The 20170-nt window shown below is 43.4% G+C and overlaps 1 protein-coding gene across 3 annotated transcripts in view; it reads left to right on the top strand.

Moving 5' to 3' along the window:
- amotl1.L (angiomotin like 1 L homeolog) overlaps positions 1 to 20170 on the top strand; it is a 79097-nt gene that overhangs the window by 12246 nt on the left and 46681 nt on the right. Inside the window, exons 2-3 of one of the 3 annotated variants that reach the window (XM_018244691.2) lie at positions 1839 to 1949; positions 7389 to 7439. In XM_018244691.2, coding sequence (XP_018100180.1) covers positions 1871 to 1949; positions 7389 to 7439 — 130 coding nt within the window. In that variant the 5' untranslated portion in view covers positions 1839 to 1870. 3 annotated transcript variants of the gene reach the window in all.

The raw sequence follows: 20170 nt of genomic DNA, 5'->3' as shown, positions 1-20170 counted from the left end.
AAGGATTATCACAAAAATTGTAAAAAAAATACTCAGCATCAGAAAATTCATGAGCCATGTTTCTGACAGTTGTACCTACAGCCGTCATATTAAATTTATGTAATGACCATAACCTAATATCCCGTACTGCTTGGGCTTCTATGTCATGAGTAAATCTTATTATTTCATACAAGCTCTGTACTGTTTTTGGTCTGTTTTGGTCAGCAAGAGTGTTGGTTATGCAAAAACATGGGCAATGGTTTGCTCATCACTCAGTAGGTTTCTTTGGTCTATAATAATCAGAATACATAGAGCAAGGATATATTTGATTGGTACACTGGGATGGTACAAACCTTCTATTTTTTATGCAATTAAAACTTTGCCAGGGTATTTTTGACTGTGCATATGGTTGTTGTGAGTTTTACCATGTGCAGTAGCCAATGAGCAGAAGTTCTGCCCTGACCCTATTTGATTGCCTACCAACTCTCCTAATTCTAAACCCCTGCCTATGTATGGATGGATGTATATAACTTTATTTATAAAGCACTACAAGGATATGCAGCGCTGTACAATCTTACAATATACAATTATTAGCCCCCAGACAGCGTGCTGAATTAAAAGGTTAAATGGTGATGTCATCATTAGCAATGGTGAATGGAGGAGAAGCGCTAGGTTTGGGGGGGAAGACCATGAGCTCTGTTATAGCTAGATTCCATTTGAGGTGTCCAGGTGGAGATATCTAGGAGGCCGGTAGCGATCTGATGTTTGTAAATCAGTGGTTAGTAAAGGGGGAGTCTAAATATATATATATATATCTGGATTGGCTGAGTACAGAGTCCTGAAACACTTCTACACTAAGAGGAACAAGGGAAGAGGATTTGTTGGAAAATGTAACAGAGGAGGAGCGATAAGAAAGGTAGAAGAGACCCAGGATGCAGGTAGAGAATAGAATGGTCAACAGCATCAACAGCAGAAGTAAATGAGAATAAAGAAGTGTCCTATGGCCTTGACATTCTGGAGATCATTTGCAACTCTACATCTCAGTGGAGTGCGCAGGTCGAAAGCCAGACTACATAGGGACCAGCAGATTATGGGTGCAATAAAAGTTAGTAACACAAGAAAAGATAAAACATTCCAGAAGTTTAGGGGCTAGGGGTAAGAGGCAGGCCGATCATGAGACTGGGTCCAGTGTAGCCTTTGGCTTGTCCTGTTTGAATTAAGAGGAGTAAGTACCAGAAGAGAGGAACTGAAAATATGAGTAAGTGCTGGAGTAAGGACAGGGACACACCGTGAGGGCATAGGATCAGATGAGCATGTTGTAGGTGGAGAGGACGGGAGAAGCTGGGAAACTTCAGGCTCCATTTCAAGATCAAAAGAGCTAAATAGGGAAACAGAAGATTTAGGAAGGGTGAGCTCTTTTGGTACCTGAAGGGCAGGAAATTATTTGCGGATAGAATTTACTTTGCTTTTAAAGAAGTCAGCAAAGTCCTGGGGGGCATGTACAGATGTGACTGATCAATTTGGTGGGGGATGAAGAAGTGAGTTGAATATGAAAAACAAGTGCCGTGGTTTGAACTTATAATTACTTATAAATGAAAATATATGAAAATCACAGGTGGTTGAGAAGATACTCACATAATAACATACATGTTTTCCCACCATCATTTAGACAAAAGAAAGTGTAATTTTTTTCAACCTAAACTGTTGCTAGGGTCCAAAAATACCAGGTGTACAAAAACACAACCAAATTCCGTCAAGAAATGTCTCACTGTTTACATGGTATTTGCAAAACATAAATCAAGTTCTGTTACCTAAAGAAAAAGCTAGAACGGATGTGTAACAAATTGTCATTCCTTTAGCTCTCAGATCCCATACTGAGCTGGTAGGGACAATGGAGGAGAGATGGACAGTGGATGAAAGGACAAGGTTGCCTTATGCTGGACAGCATCATCATCTTGGTGCTCGAAGAGGTAAGACCATTAGGATTTATTTTAAAGGATTTTTGTCCATCTACTATAGCATTTTCTGTTCCTCATCCAGATTTATATCTCACTTGTTGCTACTCTCTTTTATACTACTATTCCACAGACATATTCCTCTCCCAGAGACTATATTATTCCACTGCTACTATGGGCACCACCTCTCCCTACTATACCTGCTATCCCACAGTCACACTCCCTTCCCAGAGACTATTATCCACTGCTACTATAGACACCATCTCTCCCTACTATACCTGCTATCCCACAGTCACACTCCCTTCCCAGAGACTATTATCCACTGTTACTATAGACACCATCTCTCCCTACAATACCTGCTATTCCACAGTCACACTCCCTTCCCAGAGACTATTATCCCACTGTTACTATAGGCACCATCTCTCCCTACTATACCTGCTATCCCACAGTCACACTCCCTTCCCAGAGACTATATTATTCCACTGCTACTATGGGCACCACCTCTCCCTACTATACCTGCTATCCCACAGTCACACTCCCTTCCCAGAGACTATTATCCACTGCTACTATAGACACCATCTCTCCCTACTAATCCTGCTATCCACAGTCACACTCCCTTCCAGAGACTATTATCCACTGTTACTATAACACCATCTCTCCCTACAATACCTGCTATTCCACAGTCACACTCCCTTCCCAGAGACTATTATCCACTGTTACTATAGGCACCATCTCTCCCTACCTGCTACACAATCACACTCCTTGCTATTATCTACTGTTCTATAACACATCTTCTCTTACTATACCTGCTCCACAGTCCACTCCTTCCAGAGAACTATTATCCACTGTTACTATAGACTCTCTCCTACTATACCTGCTATCCCACAGTCACACTCCCTTCCAGAGACTATTATCCACTGCTACTATAGGCACCATCTCTCCTTACTATACCTGGCTATCCCACAGTCACACTCCCTTCCCAGAGACTATTATCCACTGTTACTATAGGGCACCATCTCTCCTTACTAAATACTGCTATCCACAGTCACACTCCCTTCCCCAGAGACTATTAAGGTTACTATCACACATCTCATCCTACTATATATACTGCCAGCACACAGTCACACTCCTTCCCAGAGACTAATTATCCCACTGTTACTAATAGCACACCATCTCTGCATCTTCCCTTATCCCATCCCAGTCACACTCCTTTCCAGAGACTATTATCCCACTGTTATTATAGGGCCATCTCTCCCTACTATACCTGCTATTCCCACAGTCACATCCCTTCCAGAGACTAATTATCCACACTGTTACATAGACACCATCTTCCTACTATATCCTGCTATCCCACAGTCACATCTTCCCAGAGAACTATTATCCCGACTGTTACTCATAGGGACCATCTCTCCTACTATCCTGCTATCCCAGTCTACACTCCCATCACCAGAGCTTATCTCCCACAGTTACTATATAGACACCATCTCTCCTTTACTATACCTGCTATCCCACAGACACTCCCCTTCCCAGAGACTATTATCCACTGTTACCTATAGGCACCATCTCTCCCTACTATACCTGCTATCCCACAGTCACACTCCCTTCCCAGAGACTATTATCCACTGTTACTATAGGCACCATCTCTCCTTACTATACCTGCTATCCCAAAGCCACACTCCCTTCCCAGAGACTATTATCCCACTGTTACTATAGGCACCATCTCTCCCTACTATACCTGCTATCCCACAGTCACACTCCCTTCCCAGAGACTATTATCCCACTGTTACTATAGACACCATCTCTCCCTACTATACCTGCTATCCCATAGTCACACTCCCTTCCCAGAGACTATTATCCCACTGTTACTATAGACACCATCTCTCCCTACTATACCTGCTATCCCACGGTCACAGTCCCCTCTAACCTACCACCCCAAAAGCTTACTTACAGCTGCAGTACTAAAGTAGTTAGTTAACTACAATTCCATGCAGTGCTTGGCAGGGATAAAGGCTGCCAGTACACATGGTTTGTAGCACACATGCCCATTAGAATGCAGTGAGAGCTGTTCTTAGCAGGGGGAGATGTACTGTGGTTCTTTGTTGTTCTTTAAACTCTGTGCACCTGGATCTAATTATTCTTTCTTTCTTTGCCTCAGGCAAAACATTATACAGTCATCCTACTGCAAATACCTCTGTGTTCAGTCATGCCTGTATTGCATTAGGAGCGAGTGGGGGTCAGGCCAGCCTGATAGAACTTCACTGGTTAAACAGAATCTTATTATTGTTTTGTAGTTGGTACAAGTCATTTTGAATTACAAGCACAGATCTTTGTTATGGTTTATTTTTTTTCAAAACAATGCCAGTTTGCCTGAAATTGCTCACAAAAACAGTGGAGTTGCTTGTTATTCATTTGTTTAAGGGGTAAAACCACTGTATTTATAAGTAATGCTTCCTTAAACAGTTAAGGGATGAGAGAGTGTTTATGGAACATTCCCTCTGTGTATGTGTGTTGCTAGGTTTCCTGTGGATCTGGGACAAAGACCTACAACTATAGTTTATACATTCATTGGCACGTGGTCTTCAAGCCTAATGCATGAGTGGGAACGGCCATAGTGTTTGCTTTAATAGAGGTGATCTGATAATAAGACAGGGATATTCTATAACATTGATAACAAATATTAGCCCCCAAAGGCCAAGACCTATAACATCTACCATACTATCAATAGCATATTACCTTTTAGTTGTAGTTTAATAATTTGAGAAGATCCAGGCCAATAGAAGTCAAAACCTTTTAGCCAAGGTATCCAATACAGAGGCTCACACCTGTATGTATAAAAACCATACAGAAATGGGATACACAGTTTATATACTAGTCTGTAATCCCATAGTTTATATGACTTTCTTGCTCTGCCATTATTAATACAGTCAAAGTCACCTTTTTGCAAATAATAGAATCCTAGGAGGCAGCAATTTAATAAAAAATCACATGGATAGGTTACTAGTAAATGCAACCAAGTGGTTGCTATGGGGTACTGGACCTGGTATATACATTACTCCTTAGAAACCATACTTTTACCAGTTAAGTTGTATTTCTCTGCAAATATGTGCATGACTTTATTCTTATCCTGTTGAACTTAAAGATGATGAGAGCCTTAAAAATGAAGTGGGCTTGACAATTTATTAGGCACCCCCAGTGACTAATATCACTAATTTTATTCACCTCCCTGATTCTCTTTTTTAGATGACACCCCAGCCAGGGGTAATTTTTTTGTAAGTGCCTCGTTGCCATTTTCTCCCCATTATATGCCCTTCCAAAATCTTCTACTCCCAACAATTCTGCATCTAAACTGTGGCATCAGACAAACATATGTCAGTTGGACCAAGCAGATCTGATCCGAAAATGTTTCAGCTATTTCCACCCAGAGCATGAACCCTAGGTGAAAATGCTGAGAAACAGACAACAGTGATAGCCACCTTGCTGCCCATCATTAGGAATCGGGAACAAGGACGGTATTGATATGAAGAACTGAAGCTGCCTTAGAATAAAAATTAGAAGGTGGATGGATCGCCGTTGAAGTTTTTTTGAATATAATAAATCAATGTTCAGAAAATATTGCCTGAAAACTATAGATCCCATCATGGGACCACCCATTTCACCAAAGGTCTTAAAAGTAAAAAACACTTTTATGAACCTTTAGACCAAGGCTAAGGCTTCTAGCTGAAACTTGATTGACGAAGATGAAAGGACTTTCAATAATCCTTGTTGGAGAAAGTTTTACACTAAAACTGGGGACAGATCTTTGGAGCTATACAAAAAAAGCCTTCTATGTATACTTGTAGGCTTTATATGTAGAGTCTTTACTACTTTGTAAGAGGATCTTCAAAAGGTTATCTTTGTCAGATTAGATCCCTCACAGTCTCTAGACCAGTGTTTCTCAAGCAACATGTTGCTCACCAACTCATTGGATGTTGCTCCAGGCTTGGAGGCGAATTTTGGTTGCATAAAAACCAGGAGTACTACCAAACAGAGCCTCCTGTAGGTTGGAGACAGACCAAAAATTATTTCATGCTTGTTTTGCTCTACAACTCTTTTTACATTTGAATGTTTGGATCAGAGATGAAATCTGATAACAGATCATAAGTGGCAAGAGTGGCTGTATCAGTCAGATGGTTAGTTCCAAAAACCAGACTCTTCTTGGCCAGTATGATAGAGCAAGTGAAACAGAAGAAATTAGGTTTTCACCCACTTTACACCATGAATCTAGTGTACAAAGAAAGCAGGACAAAAAGGTTTTAGACTTTTTCCATTCTTAAACCATAGAAGATTCTTCTATGAGAGCCGACATGTCAAAGGTCCTTCAGAATAGTGTTCACTCAAGTGGAAGTTCTAGATCCCCCAAGTCAAGACTCACAAATACCAAAGAAGTAGCAAATGGCAAAGGGCTCCAGGATTTAAGCAGGCAGAATCTTGGACCAAGAACAAGCTATCATGGAAAAGGGATTGGAGTAGAATATTCCCTGCAAACCATCATCTGGATCCAGCCAGAGGATGATCATTGTATCCCCAGAGCCCAGAGAAAAACAAACAATTAGGATAGAACATACTGAGCATGTACCTTAGACGTGGAGGACATATTTCTTACATATAGGATTTATTTTCTTATTTAAGCCTACTGGATACTGTTTCCACCATACATGAAATTGACAACGCAGACTTTAATCATAGGCTGTTTTTGATGGCAATCAGCATATCTTTAACAATATTTTATGAGCATTCTTCCAACATCATAGCAACGGAACAAAAATATTTTGAAGATGTTTTAAATAAAGCAAAGGATTGATGGAGCAAATGTGTGTTGGAATAGAATCTGTTGCTAGGTAGTTAGAAAATTGCAGTAACTTTCTGGCAGCAGAAATACTTGGATGGAAGTTGGTTATCCAGCACTATGGATATACTGTGTATTAATTCATTTTTATGGAGCCGTGGGTATGATAATGGCTTTTTAGGTTAGTGCCTGTTAATTAATATAACAAATTAATTTTCCACTGAAAACCCTAAACCTACAGCAAGTACAAGTAGATCATTGCCCTTGTGAGCAGTTGCAGGGTGAAGGGTGATTTTTAGCCTATTTATTTTAATAGATACACCTATGGAGGAATTTTGGAGAAACAGTAATTCTGCTGCCCTAAATATTTGTAAAACTAAGACTGAGTTTCTCTCATTTACAGATAAGGATCAGTTCACTATACGGGGTGGGGTTTAACTGTGAATATTAATTTCTCCAACACAATCTCTCAAGGAACCAAAGAAGCTGGAGAAAGGAGTTTCAATGTAATTTTTCTGCGTCAGTGGCAATTTAAGAAACCATAGATACTTTTTACTTGTAAGAAATAGTAACAATCTGTACATAATGACTAGAGAGCCTATAATATTGTTTGTTATTTCATTTAACAGGAAGTGATACCTCAAATCCCATGTCACCGGAGTTTTGGCAAGATCCGTCTGGTAAGTCGCTGTTAGGGGATGGCCTTGAGTCCTACTCGGATTTATAATATATTCAGCACTTGATTTCATTCGAATTTTTTATTTCATGTGAGTAAGGAGATGGCGTCTACAAGCTGTGATGTAGCACTTGTACCCGTTTAATATAAGCAGGAGCTTTACTTTTATTTACCAACTGAAAGGATTGTTGGATTGTTTCCTGAGCTCAGGCAGGGCCACCTTTAATACATGTCATGCCAGAAAGATTTTGACAAAGAAAGTTTAGGGAAAACTTGACTTTTAAGTAAGGATAACTGTTCTGTTTAGTTCTATATTCTCCTTAAAGCTTGTGTAGGCAGCAAGATTAATTTAAAAAAGTAAAAAAAGTAAATCCTCATATACACCTATAGGCACACCCCTCAATTTATCTCAGTAGTTTTTTTGTGGTTAAAGTCCCAGTTTGAGGTCTAGTATTTACTATTTACTATAGGGCAAAAATAAGCACTCACCCCAAATCTCCCCCTAACTGGCCTTCAGGCTGGGCCCCCTTAGCTCATAACAAGGTTAAAGATATATAGAAACATTGGGGTAACAGTCACCCTGCTGTAGTTCCAGGGGTACCCAGGGCACAAATAAGCACTCACCCCAAATCTCCCCCTAACTGGCCTTCAGGCTGGGCCCCCTTAGCTCATAACAAGGTTACAGATACATAGAAACATTGGGGTGTCACCCTGCTGTAGTTCCAAGGGTACCCAGGGTACATATAAGCACTTGCCCCAAATCTCCCCCTAACTGGCCTTCAGGCTACAGATATATTGAAATATTGGGGTACCAGTCACCCTGCTGTAGTTCCAGGGGTACCCATGGCACAAATAAGCACTCACCCCAAATCTCCCCCTAACTGGCCTTCAGGCTACAGATATATAGAAATATTGGGGTAACAGTCACCCTGCTGTATTTCCAGGGGTACCCAGGGCACAAATAAGCACTCGCCCCAAATCTCCCCCTAACTGGCCTTCAGGCTACAGATATATAGAAATATTGGGGTAACAGTCACCCTGCTGTAGTTCCAGGGGTACCCAGGGCACAAATAAGCACTCACCCCAAATCTCCCCCTAACTGGCCTACATGCTGGGCCCCCTTAGCTCATGAAAAGGTTACAGATATATAGAAACATTGGGGTAACAGTCACCCTGCTATAGTTCCAGGGGTACCCAGGGTACAAAGAAGCACTCACCCCAAATCTCCCCCTAACTGGCCTTTATGCTGGGCCCCCTTAGCTCATGACAAGGTTACAGATATATAGAAACATTGGGGTAATAGTTCCATGGATGTTCCGAGCATTCACTCCAACTCACTATGATTGCACAATTTAGAGATTCCAAAAATTTACACAAAACATTCATGCACATTGTGCAGAGTGAGCCCTGTAAACGCTACCTTCATTTTCCTTTAATTTAAATCCTTTCATTGGGAGCCTCAACAGATTTAGGTATCGCTGTACACAGAGAACCAATCAGAAGGCTCTATTTCATCTGTCACCTTGGAAAACATATGGGCTTGACTTGCCTATAATAGTCTTTATACCAAGTTTTAGCTTAGTCTCCAGTTAATAACGGCTGGGGTGCTGGAAGTTGTAGTTCAGTAACAGCAGATTGAAATAGCAGTGATTGAGATAAAATGTATATATATATATATTGCATGGTATTCGGCTCCTCTCTCTTGCCATGTTGGCCAATGCAGTCACACATTAAATTTACTGATCTGCTCACCATCTGTCTGAGGACATTTTAAGGGAGACTAAAACACTTTGGTATGAATATGAGGCCCTGTACCACACACTTTTTATTGTGTATAGACAGCTGTCTCCCCAGCTCTTCCACATAGGAAAACCAGATGTGCTGAGACGCTGCTGATTTTTCCAGCAAACTGTCATCTGAGTGCCTTGCCCTCCAGGGCTTAAAATAATATGTACACTTGTCTCCATGGCAAAACCTGCCCAAGCCACGGGGCTGCTGACTAGAACCTGCAGAGAGCACTTTATTTGGCATTCCGTCGCTCGCTGATGGGCCATCTGCTGCGCCCGCTCTGTGCCACTTTATATTCAGGAACTGCCACTAAATGTCGCTCTGCAATTACATGGCACGCTTGGTATTCCGCCCGAGCTGCCGCACGACCTTCATTTAAGGTTACAAGTCAGGATTTTTATGATAAACTTTAATCTTTTCATATGATGCAAAATGGAAAATTATTCATTAAAGGGAAAGTCAGTTTTTCAAATGTTACTAATAATAGCATTAAAACCAATATATAGACATCCCAACATGTGACAAATCAAGAGTTGACCAAGTGGATGCCCGTGGGCCGGATGTGGCCCTATGTTAAATATTTACGGCCCCCACGCTGATCAAGAGTATAGACCTCTTTGGATGACATCATCATTTTCTTATAATCTGGCCCCTAAACATGTAATATAGTAAATAGAATAGTAAAGATCCCTATATGCAGGTATGTCAGCTCTAGGGTTGCCACCTTTTGCCGGGTGGCAGAGCGGGAGGGGGTCTGTTAGAGGGGCGGGCCTGATGATGTCAGGGGCAGGTCAGTTGATGTAGCGATCACCGATTGGCTGATCACTGTGACATTCAACAGCACAGCCCTCCTGAAAACCGGGCTGTCTGGGTGAAAACTGAACAGGTGGCAACCCTAGTCAGCTCCCCCATATTTATCAGGGAGTCTGCAGGATTTAAGCCCCTCCCTCTGGCCTCCGATAGTAACAGATCCATTAACTGCTGTCTGTAATTTCCCCACAAAACCTAAATTGTCTGCTCCATTGAAATGCTTAGAATTGTCACCCAAAGTTCTCTGATATTGTCTGAAGCAGTGGATCATGGAACACAGTAGAGGCGGGTTGTGGGCAGAACAGGGGCGGGGTGAAGTGGAGCAGGGGTGGGGCTAGAGTATGGCAGACACATCCAGGGTGCCCCTCGGTTGCCAGATTGGAGTGGTTTTAGCCAAATTCGGCTATTTTTAAAACTAATTGGCGGGTTTGAAAAGTCCAAACCCACCAAGGTATGGATTTGGGATAGTTTTGGAAGTTTGGACTTTTAAAACCTGCCCAATTGATGTGATGCCTTTGTTGTGCTGGAATCGTTGTTGCTGCTGAAGGAATCTGCTTGACTGAAAAAGCCCACTAACACTACTACCTCCTGGAAGCCCTGCTGTGGTTTCAACTGCCAGTCTCTGTGAATGGGTTACCTGTATAAGGTATGGGAAATGGAATTTTCAGTGTATGAATCGGGCTACTTTTGGGATACTTTTAAATAGCTTTTGGCTACTTTTTTGAAATGTAAACCTGGTGCCCCTGGATCACTTCTGATCCAGTTTGGCATCTCTCTATATGGATGCAGTTGGGCTACATTGAATTAGAACACCAGGCGTTCCTCAGCATAATCATATCCAGGAATGTCCAAAATCCCCCCAAAGTCTTCCCTCTTTCCTGTAAACCATTCTATTTCTGGGTTCACCACTGAATCATAAGGTGAGGATCACTGGGGAACATGTTTGTGCTGGTTCTGATGGACCACACTAGGCTCAGTGGCTTTTCTATTAGTGAGTCCAGTAGGCAGTGAGGGCAAATGTGCTCATAGATTCTGTAAAGTAAATGTGCAGAACCCAGAACATTGGAAGCAACTGGGGTCATCTGGGGGTGCCTTACAAAATGATATTTTTTTCTCTATTTCAGATGCATGCGGTAAATTGCATTGATTTCTGTACCGTCATGCACCGTCATGCAGCATGCTTCTAAATGACTTGCTATTAGCCCTGCAGGACATGCATTCAGTATGTATCCAATGCTAAAGGGCAGAGACTGTGGCCCAACCCAGAACACAATGTTTTTTTTATTTGTGTGGCTGATGAGTGGATGGCCCTGGCCACAGGCTGCTTCATAAAGTGCTTCTAGCAACAAAAGGTCCATGTTTACTAAACTGTGCACCAAAGGATTCTGCAGTCTTTACTAAATAAATAGGACCCACCATGTTTACATTGCCTCTAGGCTGCTGATTCTTCCTATGGCCATTCTCTTTGCACAGTGATGCTTTGTACAAATGTTAATGTTAGAGATTTTTGGTTTATAAGATAGCTCAGTTCTCATATATATGTCGCATATGCTAGTAATGTAACAGGGGCATTTCTATACTTTCAGTAGAATTGGGGAAATTACCTAACACTGTATTATTTAATCATATATATTATTGACTGTACATAATGTTTTTAGGGTACTCCCTTCCTTTCATGCATTAGGGATGTTGCAGGCAGTGGGACCCAGAAACACATGGGGTTACAGTGGAGGCAGTAGGACCCAGAAACACACAAGTTTACAGTGCAGGCAGTAGGACCCAGGAACACATGAGGTAACAGTGGAGGCAGTAGGGCCCAGAAACACAGGAGGTTACAGTGTAGGCAGTAGGACCCAGAAACACACAAGGTTACAGTGCAGGCAGTAGGACCCAGAAACACACAAGATTACAGTGCAGGCAGTAGGACCCAGAAACACACAAGGTTACAGTGGAGGCAGTAGGACCCAGGAACACATGAGGTTACAGTGGAGGCAGTAGGACCCAGAAACACAGGAGGTTAGGTTACAGTGCAGGCAGTAGGACCCAGAAAGACAGGAGGTTACAGTGCAGGCAGTAGGACCCAGAAGAAGCAAACTACTCATAATGAGAATGTTATAGGACCCAAAGGCAGCAGACTATTTCTATAGCTCAAATAATATGGCCCAGAGGCAGCTGCTGTTAGGTATGGGGCAGGCAGATGCACCCATGATCAGAAATACGTGGATACAGGACCCAGATGCATCTAGCAATAGAAATACAGCAGACAGAGGGAAGTATATTTGCCCAGTGTTGGTAAACAATCATCAGAAAGACTCAGAGGCGTTAGTACAGGACAAGTCTGGAGTAGCGGCAGGTCACTGACACAAAAGTTCTAAGGTAGAGGGCACACACAGATGAGCCCAGAGACAGAATAGGGACTGTACCAAGGAGCTAATAGGATCCAGATACAGCAGAAAAGAGGTGCCAGAGCGATCAACAGAAAAAAAGATTGGAGGGGTAGTAGTTAATAGCATCAATCCTGAGATACTAGAAGGTACTGGAACCCAAGCAGTTGGCTTTATGTGGATAAAAGGCAATTATAAGATACTGTGGGGTTGGGGTAGGAATGGGAGATGGAAATAAGACCCTGGCAAGTGCAAGACCCCACGAGCTGTCAGTATTCATTGCATGAAGATATAGTTACCATGCATATTGCCATAATTGCAGGTGCTTGGGGGTTGAGCTATAGGTATAGTAGAGAAAGTCAATAACAGAAAGGAAAGGTTGTACTATACTTCCTCTACAGATTAATCATGCTGCAGCAATCCATATGGTGTAAAGGTGTTTATGAGTGATAAAAAACAGGCCTGTTGTTTTGGCAAGAATAAACACCTTCACACCATTTGGTATGTTGCAGCATGATTATTCTGTAGAGGAGGTAAATATGAAACAGAGGGAGCCGTTGGTATCAAGTTGGCAGCAGGCCTGGGCTAACATCTTGGTGTTCTGGCAAATGCTAGAAAGCTTCTGAAAGTTGCCATACTACTGGGTCTATGGGGAGCTCTTTCTATTTGTGTTTTTGAAATACTACAGCCTATTTTAAATCACACAAAGCATGGTTTGTAGTAGGACCCTGTGAGAGCTGTCTCCAGTACAGTGGAAGGAGCTAGGACCCTGTAGGTGTTGTGATAGAGCAGAATGGAGTAGGATTCAAGGGGCTGTAGGGACAGTGGTATGCAAAATGATTTTAAGCCTGTTAAATGTAGAAGTTTACTGTAGGAGCCAGATGTGGTTTTGGACCCGTGGGAGTTGGTAATGACTATAGTAAGGCAGTAGTACTATTGGGGAGTCAGCTGTAGTTTTAAGGCTAGGGCACGTGGGGCATTTTGTCCACTGCAGCCATATGACGTAACCAGTGGCGTAACTAGATATTAGTGGGACCCACAGCAAATTATTTTTCAGCAAAGAAACGAAGGAATGAGCGGCGAACATGCAGTAGTAGGTAGCGGACTCGGAGGGTGGAGAGGCTGCATGAGTTGTGACTGGCCTAGGGGTGCAGCATTAACAAATCCAGCCCTGATTCCTTCTACATTAAGAATTGCAGGCAGAAGGACCCTGGGGAAGCCGGCTGTAGACAGAGTTGTAGGCAGTAGGACCCTGGAGAAGCCAGCTATACATTTAATTGTTGACAGTAGGATACTGGGGAAGTCAGCTGTAGATATATTAAGTTGACCATAGATGCAAGATCCACTTCCCCATCTCCTGAACTGCTGATAACCATTCCGATCAAATAAAGTAGTGTTAGAACAGATCAGCTGATATTCTGCCCCTGACAGCAATCGTACGAAAGTTATGTCCGAAAAAAGCTGAAAATCGTACGATCGGCAATACACGCAGAGAAATTATCGGCAGCCGACAGAAATCTTTTAACCTGTCCGATTGACCAGACGACCGTTCTCCATGGGAAGAAAAATGTCGGGATTCTCCACACACGGTCTGAAAATCGTACGGATCATCAATCAGATCTTTGCGTCTATGGCCAGTTTTAGGCACTAGGACCAGGGAAGCCAGATGTAGACAGAAATGTAGGCTGTAGGACCCTGGGGAAGCCCCTGTAAGCAGAGAGTTCGGCAGCAGGACCCTGGAGAAGCCATCTATAGATTTAATTGTTGGCAGTAGGATACTGGGGAATCGGCTGTAGAGATACGTATAGGCATTAGAACCAGGGGAAGCCTGATGTAGACAGAAATGTAGGCTGTAGGACCCTGGGGAAGCTGGCTTGAGATAGTTTGGGAGGCAGTAGGGGAGACCCTGGGGGAGGTAACTCTAGCTGGATATAGAGATGTAGGCTGTAGGACCCCGGGGATCCTAGGGAGTCTGGCTGTAGATAGGAGGGTAGGCAGTAGGACCCGGGGGAGGTGGCTATTTCCAGAGATTTAGGCAGTAGGACCCGGGGGAAGCCGGCTGAAGGTAGAGCGCTGCACATTCCTCCCATTCCTGCTGCTGCTGTTGCTGCTGGTGGTGGCGGCTCCGGGCAGTGTTGGTGCTGCAGCTGCACATCATGTCCCGTGCGTGGGATTTATTTATATTCCTCTCCTGCAGCTTCTGTCTGGCCGGACTGTAGCAACTTTGTATAAGCCGGAGTCGCTGTAGGTGAGTGGCCAGAGTTGCCTTTGTGTGAGGGTCGGAGGGAGGGGGGTCGGAGGAAGGGAGGGCAGAGGCTGCGGGGGATTTGGGCAATGAGCCGCACTGTGCGGGGAGTCAGACTGGGCATGGAGGAGTGTTACTGAGGACTCAGTGGTATCCAGCAGAAGACACTCACTGAAGGGCCACACTCTCTCCTATCCCCTGCCAACATGGGCTCTGACACTTTCCTCTCCAGCTCTTATTATTTCAGTACAGACAACTTCTGTGCGGGGGTTACAGTTTAACAACATTTGGAAAGTCACAAGTGAAAAAGATCCCAGAGTCAGGGAGAAGAAGACTTCTATTAGCCATGGTTACTTACTTAATGCAGAATGGGGGCCCATGAGCCTTTTGGCCAATGAACTGTACTCTATTGTAGGTAATTCAATGTGTTTATATTGGGCAACTTCTGGCTGACAACCTGTGACCCCCGCATTTATTGGTATCCCTCAGTCCAGCTACAAAGATTTGGGGGGGGGGGCTTCTTGTTGGTTATCCCTGCTTTAATTTGTATCACAGGTAGAATAACTGTAAGATAATAGTGTTACATTGTGACTCTGGCAGTTTTTCTAGTGAAATTGCATTGTTTATTATGAGCTTAATAGATGTTTAAGGGTTTACTTCCCCTTTCTATCTGGTGTAATGCAGACAAGGTGTGTGAGTGTCTTTGAAGGGCAAATAAGCTTTTTCCAGAGCCAGATCCCCCCCTTTTGTTGCAACTTGGGTCGGTCCATGGTAGATATTAGGTGCTGGGCAATGTTGGAGGCTGCTGGGCAATGTTGGAGGGTGCTGGGCAATGTTGGAGGGTGCTGGCTGGGCAATGTTGGAGGCTGCTGGCTGGACAATGTTGGAGGCTGCTGGGCAATGTTGGAGGGTGCTGGCTGGACAATGTTGGAGGCTGCTGGGCAATGTTGGAGGGTGCTGGCGGCAATGTTGGAGGCTGCTGGGCAATGTTGGAGGCTGCTGGGTGGGCAATGTTGGAGGCTGCTGGGCAATGTTGGAGGCTGCTGGCTGGACAATGTTGGAGAGTGCTGGGGACTCTTTGAGGGGGTTGTGTGTCTGTACTAGGAACATAGGAGGAGCGGAAGGAAGGGAGAGAGGCAGGAGGGGACAGGATGTGAAAGCGGAGGGGGGGGACATTGTAAAATTACTGTTCAGTTTTGGATTGACACTGGTGGGATCTGTCAGAGGTGGGGGGGCACCACAAGGAGCAGCTTTTATAGGGAAACTGGTATTTTTGAGAAGTGCTGGCTTTATTTTCTCCCCATGAAAAGTAAATTAGGCGGTGTTGTACAGTATTATAGTTTGGGATCCATCATTTGGAAAACCGTTATCCAGAAAGCACTGAATTACATAAAATCTGTCTCTCATAGACTCTGATTTTAAAATAACCTGTATTTATTGATGGATACTTTTGTACTGGTGATTTTAATAGTGATACTTTATATTTATTTTTACGATTTTACCGATAAGGAAACGTGCACTGCCATGAATTCTCAAAACCGCATGGGACTTTATATTGACCAAGCGGTTAGCAAAGGTTTAAAGAATCACATTTTAGCATCACATGATTTGCAAGGTATTTAAATGATTTTTTTGTTCACTAATGTGTGTTGCACCTGAGGAAGGGGTGGGTCCCCGAAAGCTTGTCTACAACTTTCTGCAATAAAATGAGATAAAGGCTTTGCCAGAAAAAGTTACTTCTTCCCTACACAGTCTACTTTATTTAATGTTTATATTGATATTCTAGTAGACTTAAGGTTTGAAGATCCAAATTACGGAAAGATCCATTATCCCGAAAACCCCAGGTCCTGAGTATTCTGGATAACAGGTCCTATACCTGTACCTGGAAACATTGTAACTTCAGTGGGAAGTTTGCTCTGGTCCAGTTACCCATAGCTACAGTCCATTATCTGTTGGTGCATTTTGCAGTTAGAATAATAGGTAGGATGGTACAGGGTGCTGAGTACAGCCAATGCTGAGAATTACAGCAGATTTCATCCAATCATGGCGACATCTGCCTGTGTTTGAAGTACAACTTCGAATGGTGAATTTTTTTGGTAACTAATTGCTTCGGCACCAAACCAACCGGATATAGCCCTCTCCTGATCCCAAAATTTCCTCCAGTTGCTGGCTAAGAGAACTGTGTGGAGACAAGAGAATGAATGATTTTCATGGCAGTTAGGGGATCATATGCAGGGTCGGACTGGGGGGGTCAGGGCCCACTGGGGCTGCCACATCAGGGCCCCTGCAACCCCCCAAGGGCCCCCTCCTCAGTTGCAGGCCCCCTCCCCAACAAACTCCCCTCTGGTGCACTCATTTGTGGGCGGGGAAAGAGGCGGAGCAAGAATCAGAGCCGGGCATCCAGACTGAGGTCAGGACGGAGGGGAGGGGGTCTCACTTTGTGGAACGGGTCTGGGCCCACGAGGGCTGGGGCCCACCGGGTTTTTTCCCGGCACCCGCCTACCCAGTCTGGCGCTGGTCATATGATATAGGTGGGGGGGGGGCTTACAGGTGTTTGGAGGCAGCATGCTAAGCACTGGCAGAAATCGATGGGTAAAATGCCTGTAATCAGTGTGCCAGTCCTTAATCAGATGCTTAGTAGCCTGGCTCTTAACAGTATATGTTTAAAGAGTAACAAAACTCACAAAGAGAAGTTCCCAGTGGTTAGGGTTGCCAACTTTTCTGGAAAAAAATACCGGCCTTCCTATATATTTATCTTTTTTCCCTATTAATAACATTGGGATCCACCATCATTATTACCAGCCAGGTGGCAACCCTATTAGCGATTGATGTTGTGTTGTTGCTTTTTGCCATTGGTGTAATACATTGACTTTAAGATGCCCATACCCGGCCAGCCTGAGGTTTATCCAGCAGGTGAAGGGATGGATATTAACTTTGCATCTTCATTGCCTCGTGCACCTATGAGAAGGGGGCCAAATAAAATCTTCTGCGTAGAAGTCGATAGACTGACTGCCATCACCGACTGCCACACATGCCCAGACAGGGGGATAAAGTGAAAAGTATATTTTTTTTCTCTTGCTTTGTTGTTGCTTTCGTCTCACCTGGGAGGTGGGCAGGCAATGTTGCCTGGCATTGCTTCGCTCCGGTTGGAATGTAAGTGCATTTTTATGCATATGAGGCAAACAGGGCCAGACGCATTCCACTGGAGAGCTCATTAGCATGTCTGCAGTGCAAATGTCCCTACATGTCTGCCCCTGCTACAAAAAGAAAGCGGCTCCTTATTATTTCCACTGGAGAAGCTTCTTTGTGCAACTATTCCAGAGCGCTGCTCTTGGAGTGTTTGTGTTAGGGGGAAAAACAATGGAATTTTTGGGAGAAAAAAAATACACTCTGGTGTTACCTAATTGGTAGAGTCCTGTATGCATGTTTAGTCTTGAACACCGTGTTAGTTTCTGCCCTGTTTCAACTATGTAGTAGGCTATGCCAAGCTCTACCTCACTCCCATATTGAAACGAACCCCACCCCCTCCAGGCATTGCTTAGCCTTTGGGATATAAGTGTTCACAACTTAAAACATCCCCAATCCCTTCACCTATATGCGACTTCTTTGGTGCAACTCTTATGTTTTATGTTGCCTTCTATGACAGTAAGTTGGTGACTAATAGAAATTTCTGATTCAGCCACTCCAGACCAGGTCCTGTTCGATTAATATCTGGCTGAAATTTTGAATAGGTTTGAAAATGTCCCTGGATAAGGAGTTGGTATTAACATGGTGGATTGATGTGGTCCTCTCCTTGCAGGTCTCCTTAGGTCATCTCCTAACAGGTCTCCATTATTAACCGATTGTTGACCCAGAGGTCAAACAATCAAATCATCCAGATTTAATGCCACAATCAGGTAAATATCTGCTCCTTTGGATGTTACCATGTATTCACGGCTTAATGCTAGCAAAATATCATGTAACTTGAACTTAAAGAAGATGCTGATATCAAGGTGACCTCACACTGGACAAAAATTGTAGGTAACTGACTTCTCAGCCTTCCTCATCTGCATTGACTGATGCCATTTTTTAAACATGACCAATCAATGAACTGACTGATATCCATGAAATCAAGATATTGGGATCATCCACCCAACCAAGAACCAAAAACCAAGTTTTATACATACATACATACATACATACATAGCCTTCTACATTGAAGGACCAAGGGTTGTGGAGTAGAAAAGCCAGTTTATGGCACCATTTTAACTACTGGATGTGCTGAGCTAACTGCATGTAGAGTACCAAGCGTGGTGAGTACCCAGGCAGATCACATGGTACTGCCAGTCGTGGTGGTCCATTAATGTTTTCTCTGAGGAATCTCATGGTGGTTGATCAGTAAAGTGATATTTTAGTGTGATTTGTCTTTGGTTTTTGGGAAAATACATTTTTCTGTTGATGCAATTTTGGCGGTTTTGGTCAAACTAAGGGTCCAGTTTCAGTTCCATAAATGTTGGATTTGGTGCAGCCTTAAAGTTCATGTATGTTTTCATACCTCCCAACATTTGGAAATAGAAAGAGGGACAAAAAGATGTGCAAATGTTTGGAAATTCTCTGGCCATACTCATTTTCTGACCATGTTCATTTTTCAAAATTTGGCAGGTTATGAAAGTTTGAACACATTTCTGTGGAAACTGTCCAAGTCATAGTTTCCCCAAGTGACCTGCTTCTTGTAATTTGCTATTGTTTCTTTGCTTATCTTAAATTGTTACATATGTATTTGTAAAGTGCACCTGCCACATATTCTGGGCTCTTTGCCGATTAAGTTAGAAACTTTGTATCTTTTTTTGGCTGTTTAGTGCAGGAGATCAAAGAGAAAGTTGGGACATTTCAGTAACAAACCAGGGACTGTGGGCTGAGCTGTCAAAATCGGGACGGTCCGTCAAAAATGGGACAGTTGGGAGGTATGAGGATGGGTTAGGGAGTAACTGGGAAAATCTTCTACTTTTAGGGTTGAGCACAAGACTGTCCTGCGAAAAACGGGACAGTTGCCAGGTATGTGTTTTGGCAGCGAGTGGAACTGATGTGCCCTTGGTGATGTGCTGGACAGATTTACATTGCAAAATCCTAGACAGAAGACAGGGGAAATAAAGTCTTTGTGGGTGGAAGAGAGGAAAGCATCACCTTAACACACTCATTCTCACTCCTGAATGGCACCAATTCATTAGCCAGACCCTCCCACTGGGTATGGAATGCACAAGGTGATTTCATTGAGCATAAAACGCGCAAGGTGATTTTATTGACCTTGAAATGCTTAAAGCTCTCGTTTCCTGTTGTCTGCTTGCCATATGTGCTGGGGATCAGTGCCAGGTAACATTTTCATTCTAGAGGGACCACACCATTATGATGTACACTGTGCCTACACAGCTTCGGAAGTGTAGAAACTCTGACCTTTAGGGTCAGGGCACAAACAGAGATTTGGGGAGATTAGTCACCTGGTGACAAATCTCCTCTTCTTTGGGGCGAATA

The sequence above is a fragment of the Xenopus laevis genome, chromosome 2L, assembly GCF_017654675.1.
Source record: "Xenopus laevis strain J_2021 chromosome 2L, Xenopus_laevis_v10.1, whole genome shotgun sequence".
Taxonomy (NCBI): Eukaryota; Metazoa; Chordata; class Amphibia; order Anura; family Pipidae; genus Xenopus; species Xenopus laevis.
The sequence above is the reverse complement of the archived record's forward strand: the minus strand, read 5'-3'. Positions and strand labels throughout refer to the sequence as shown.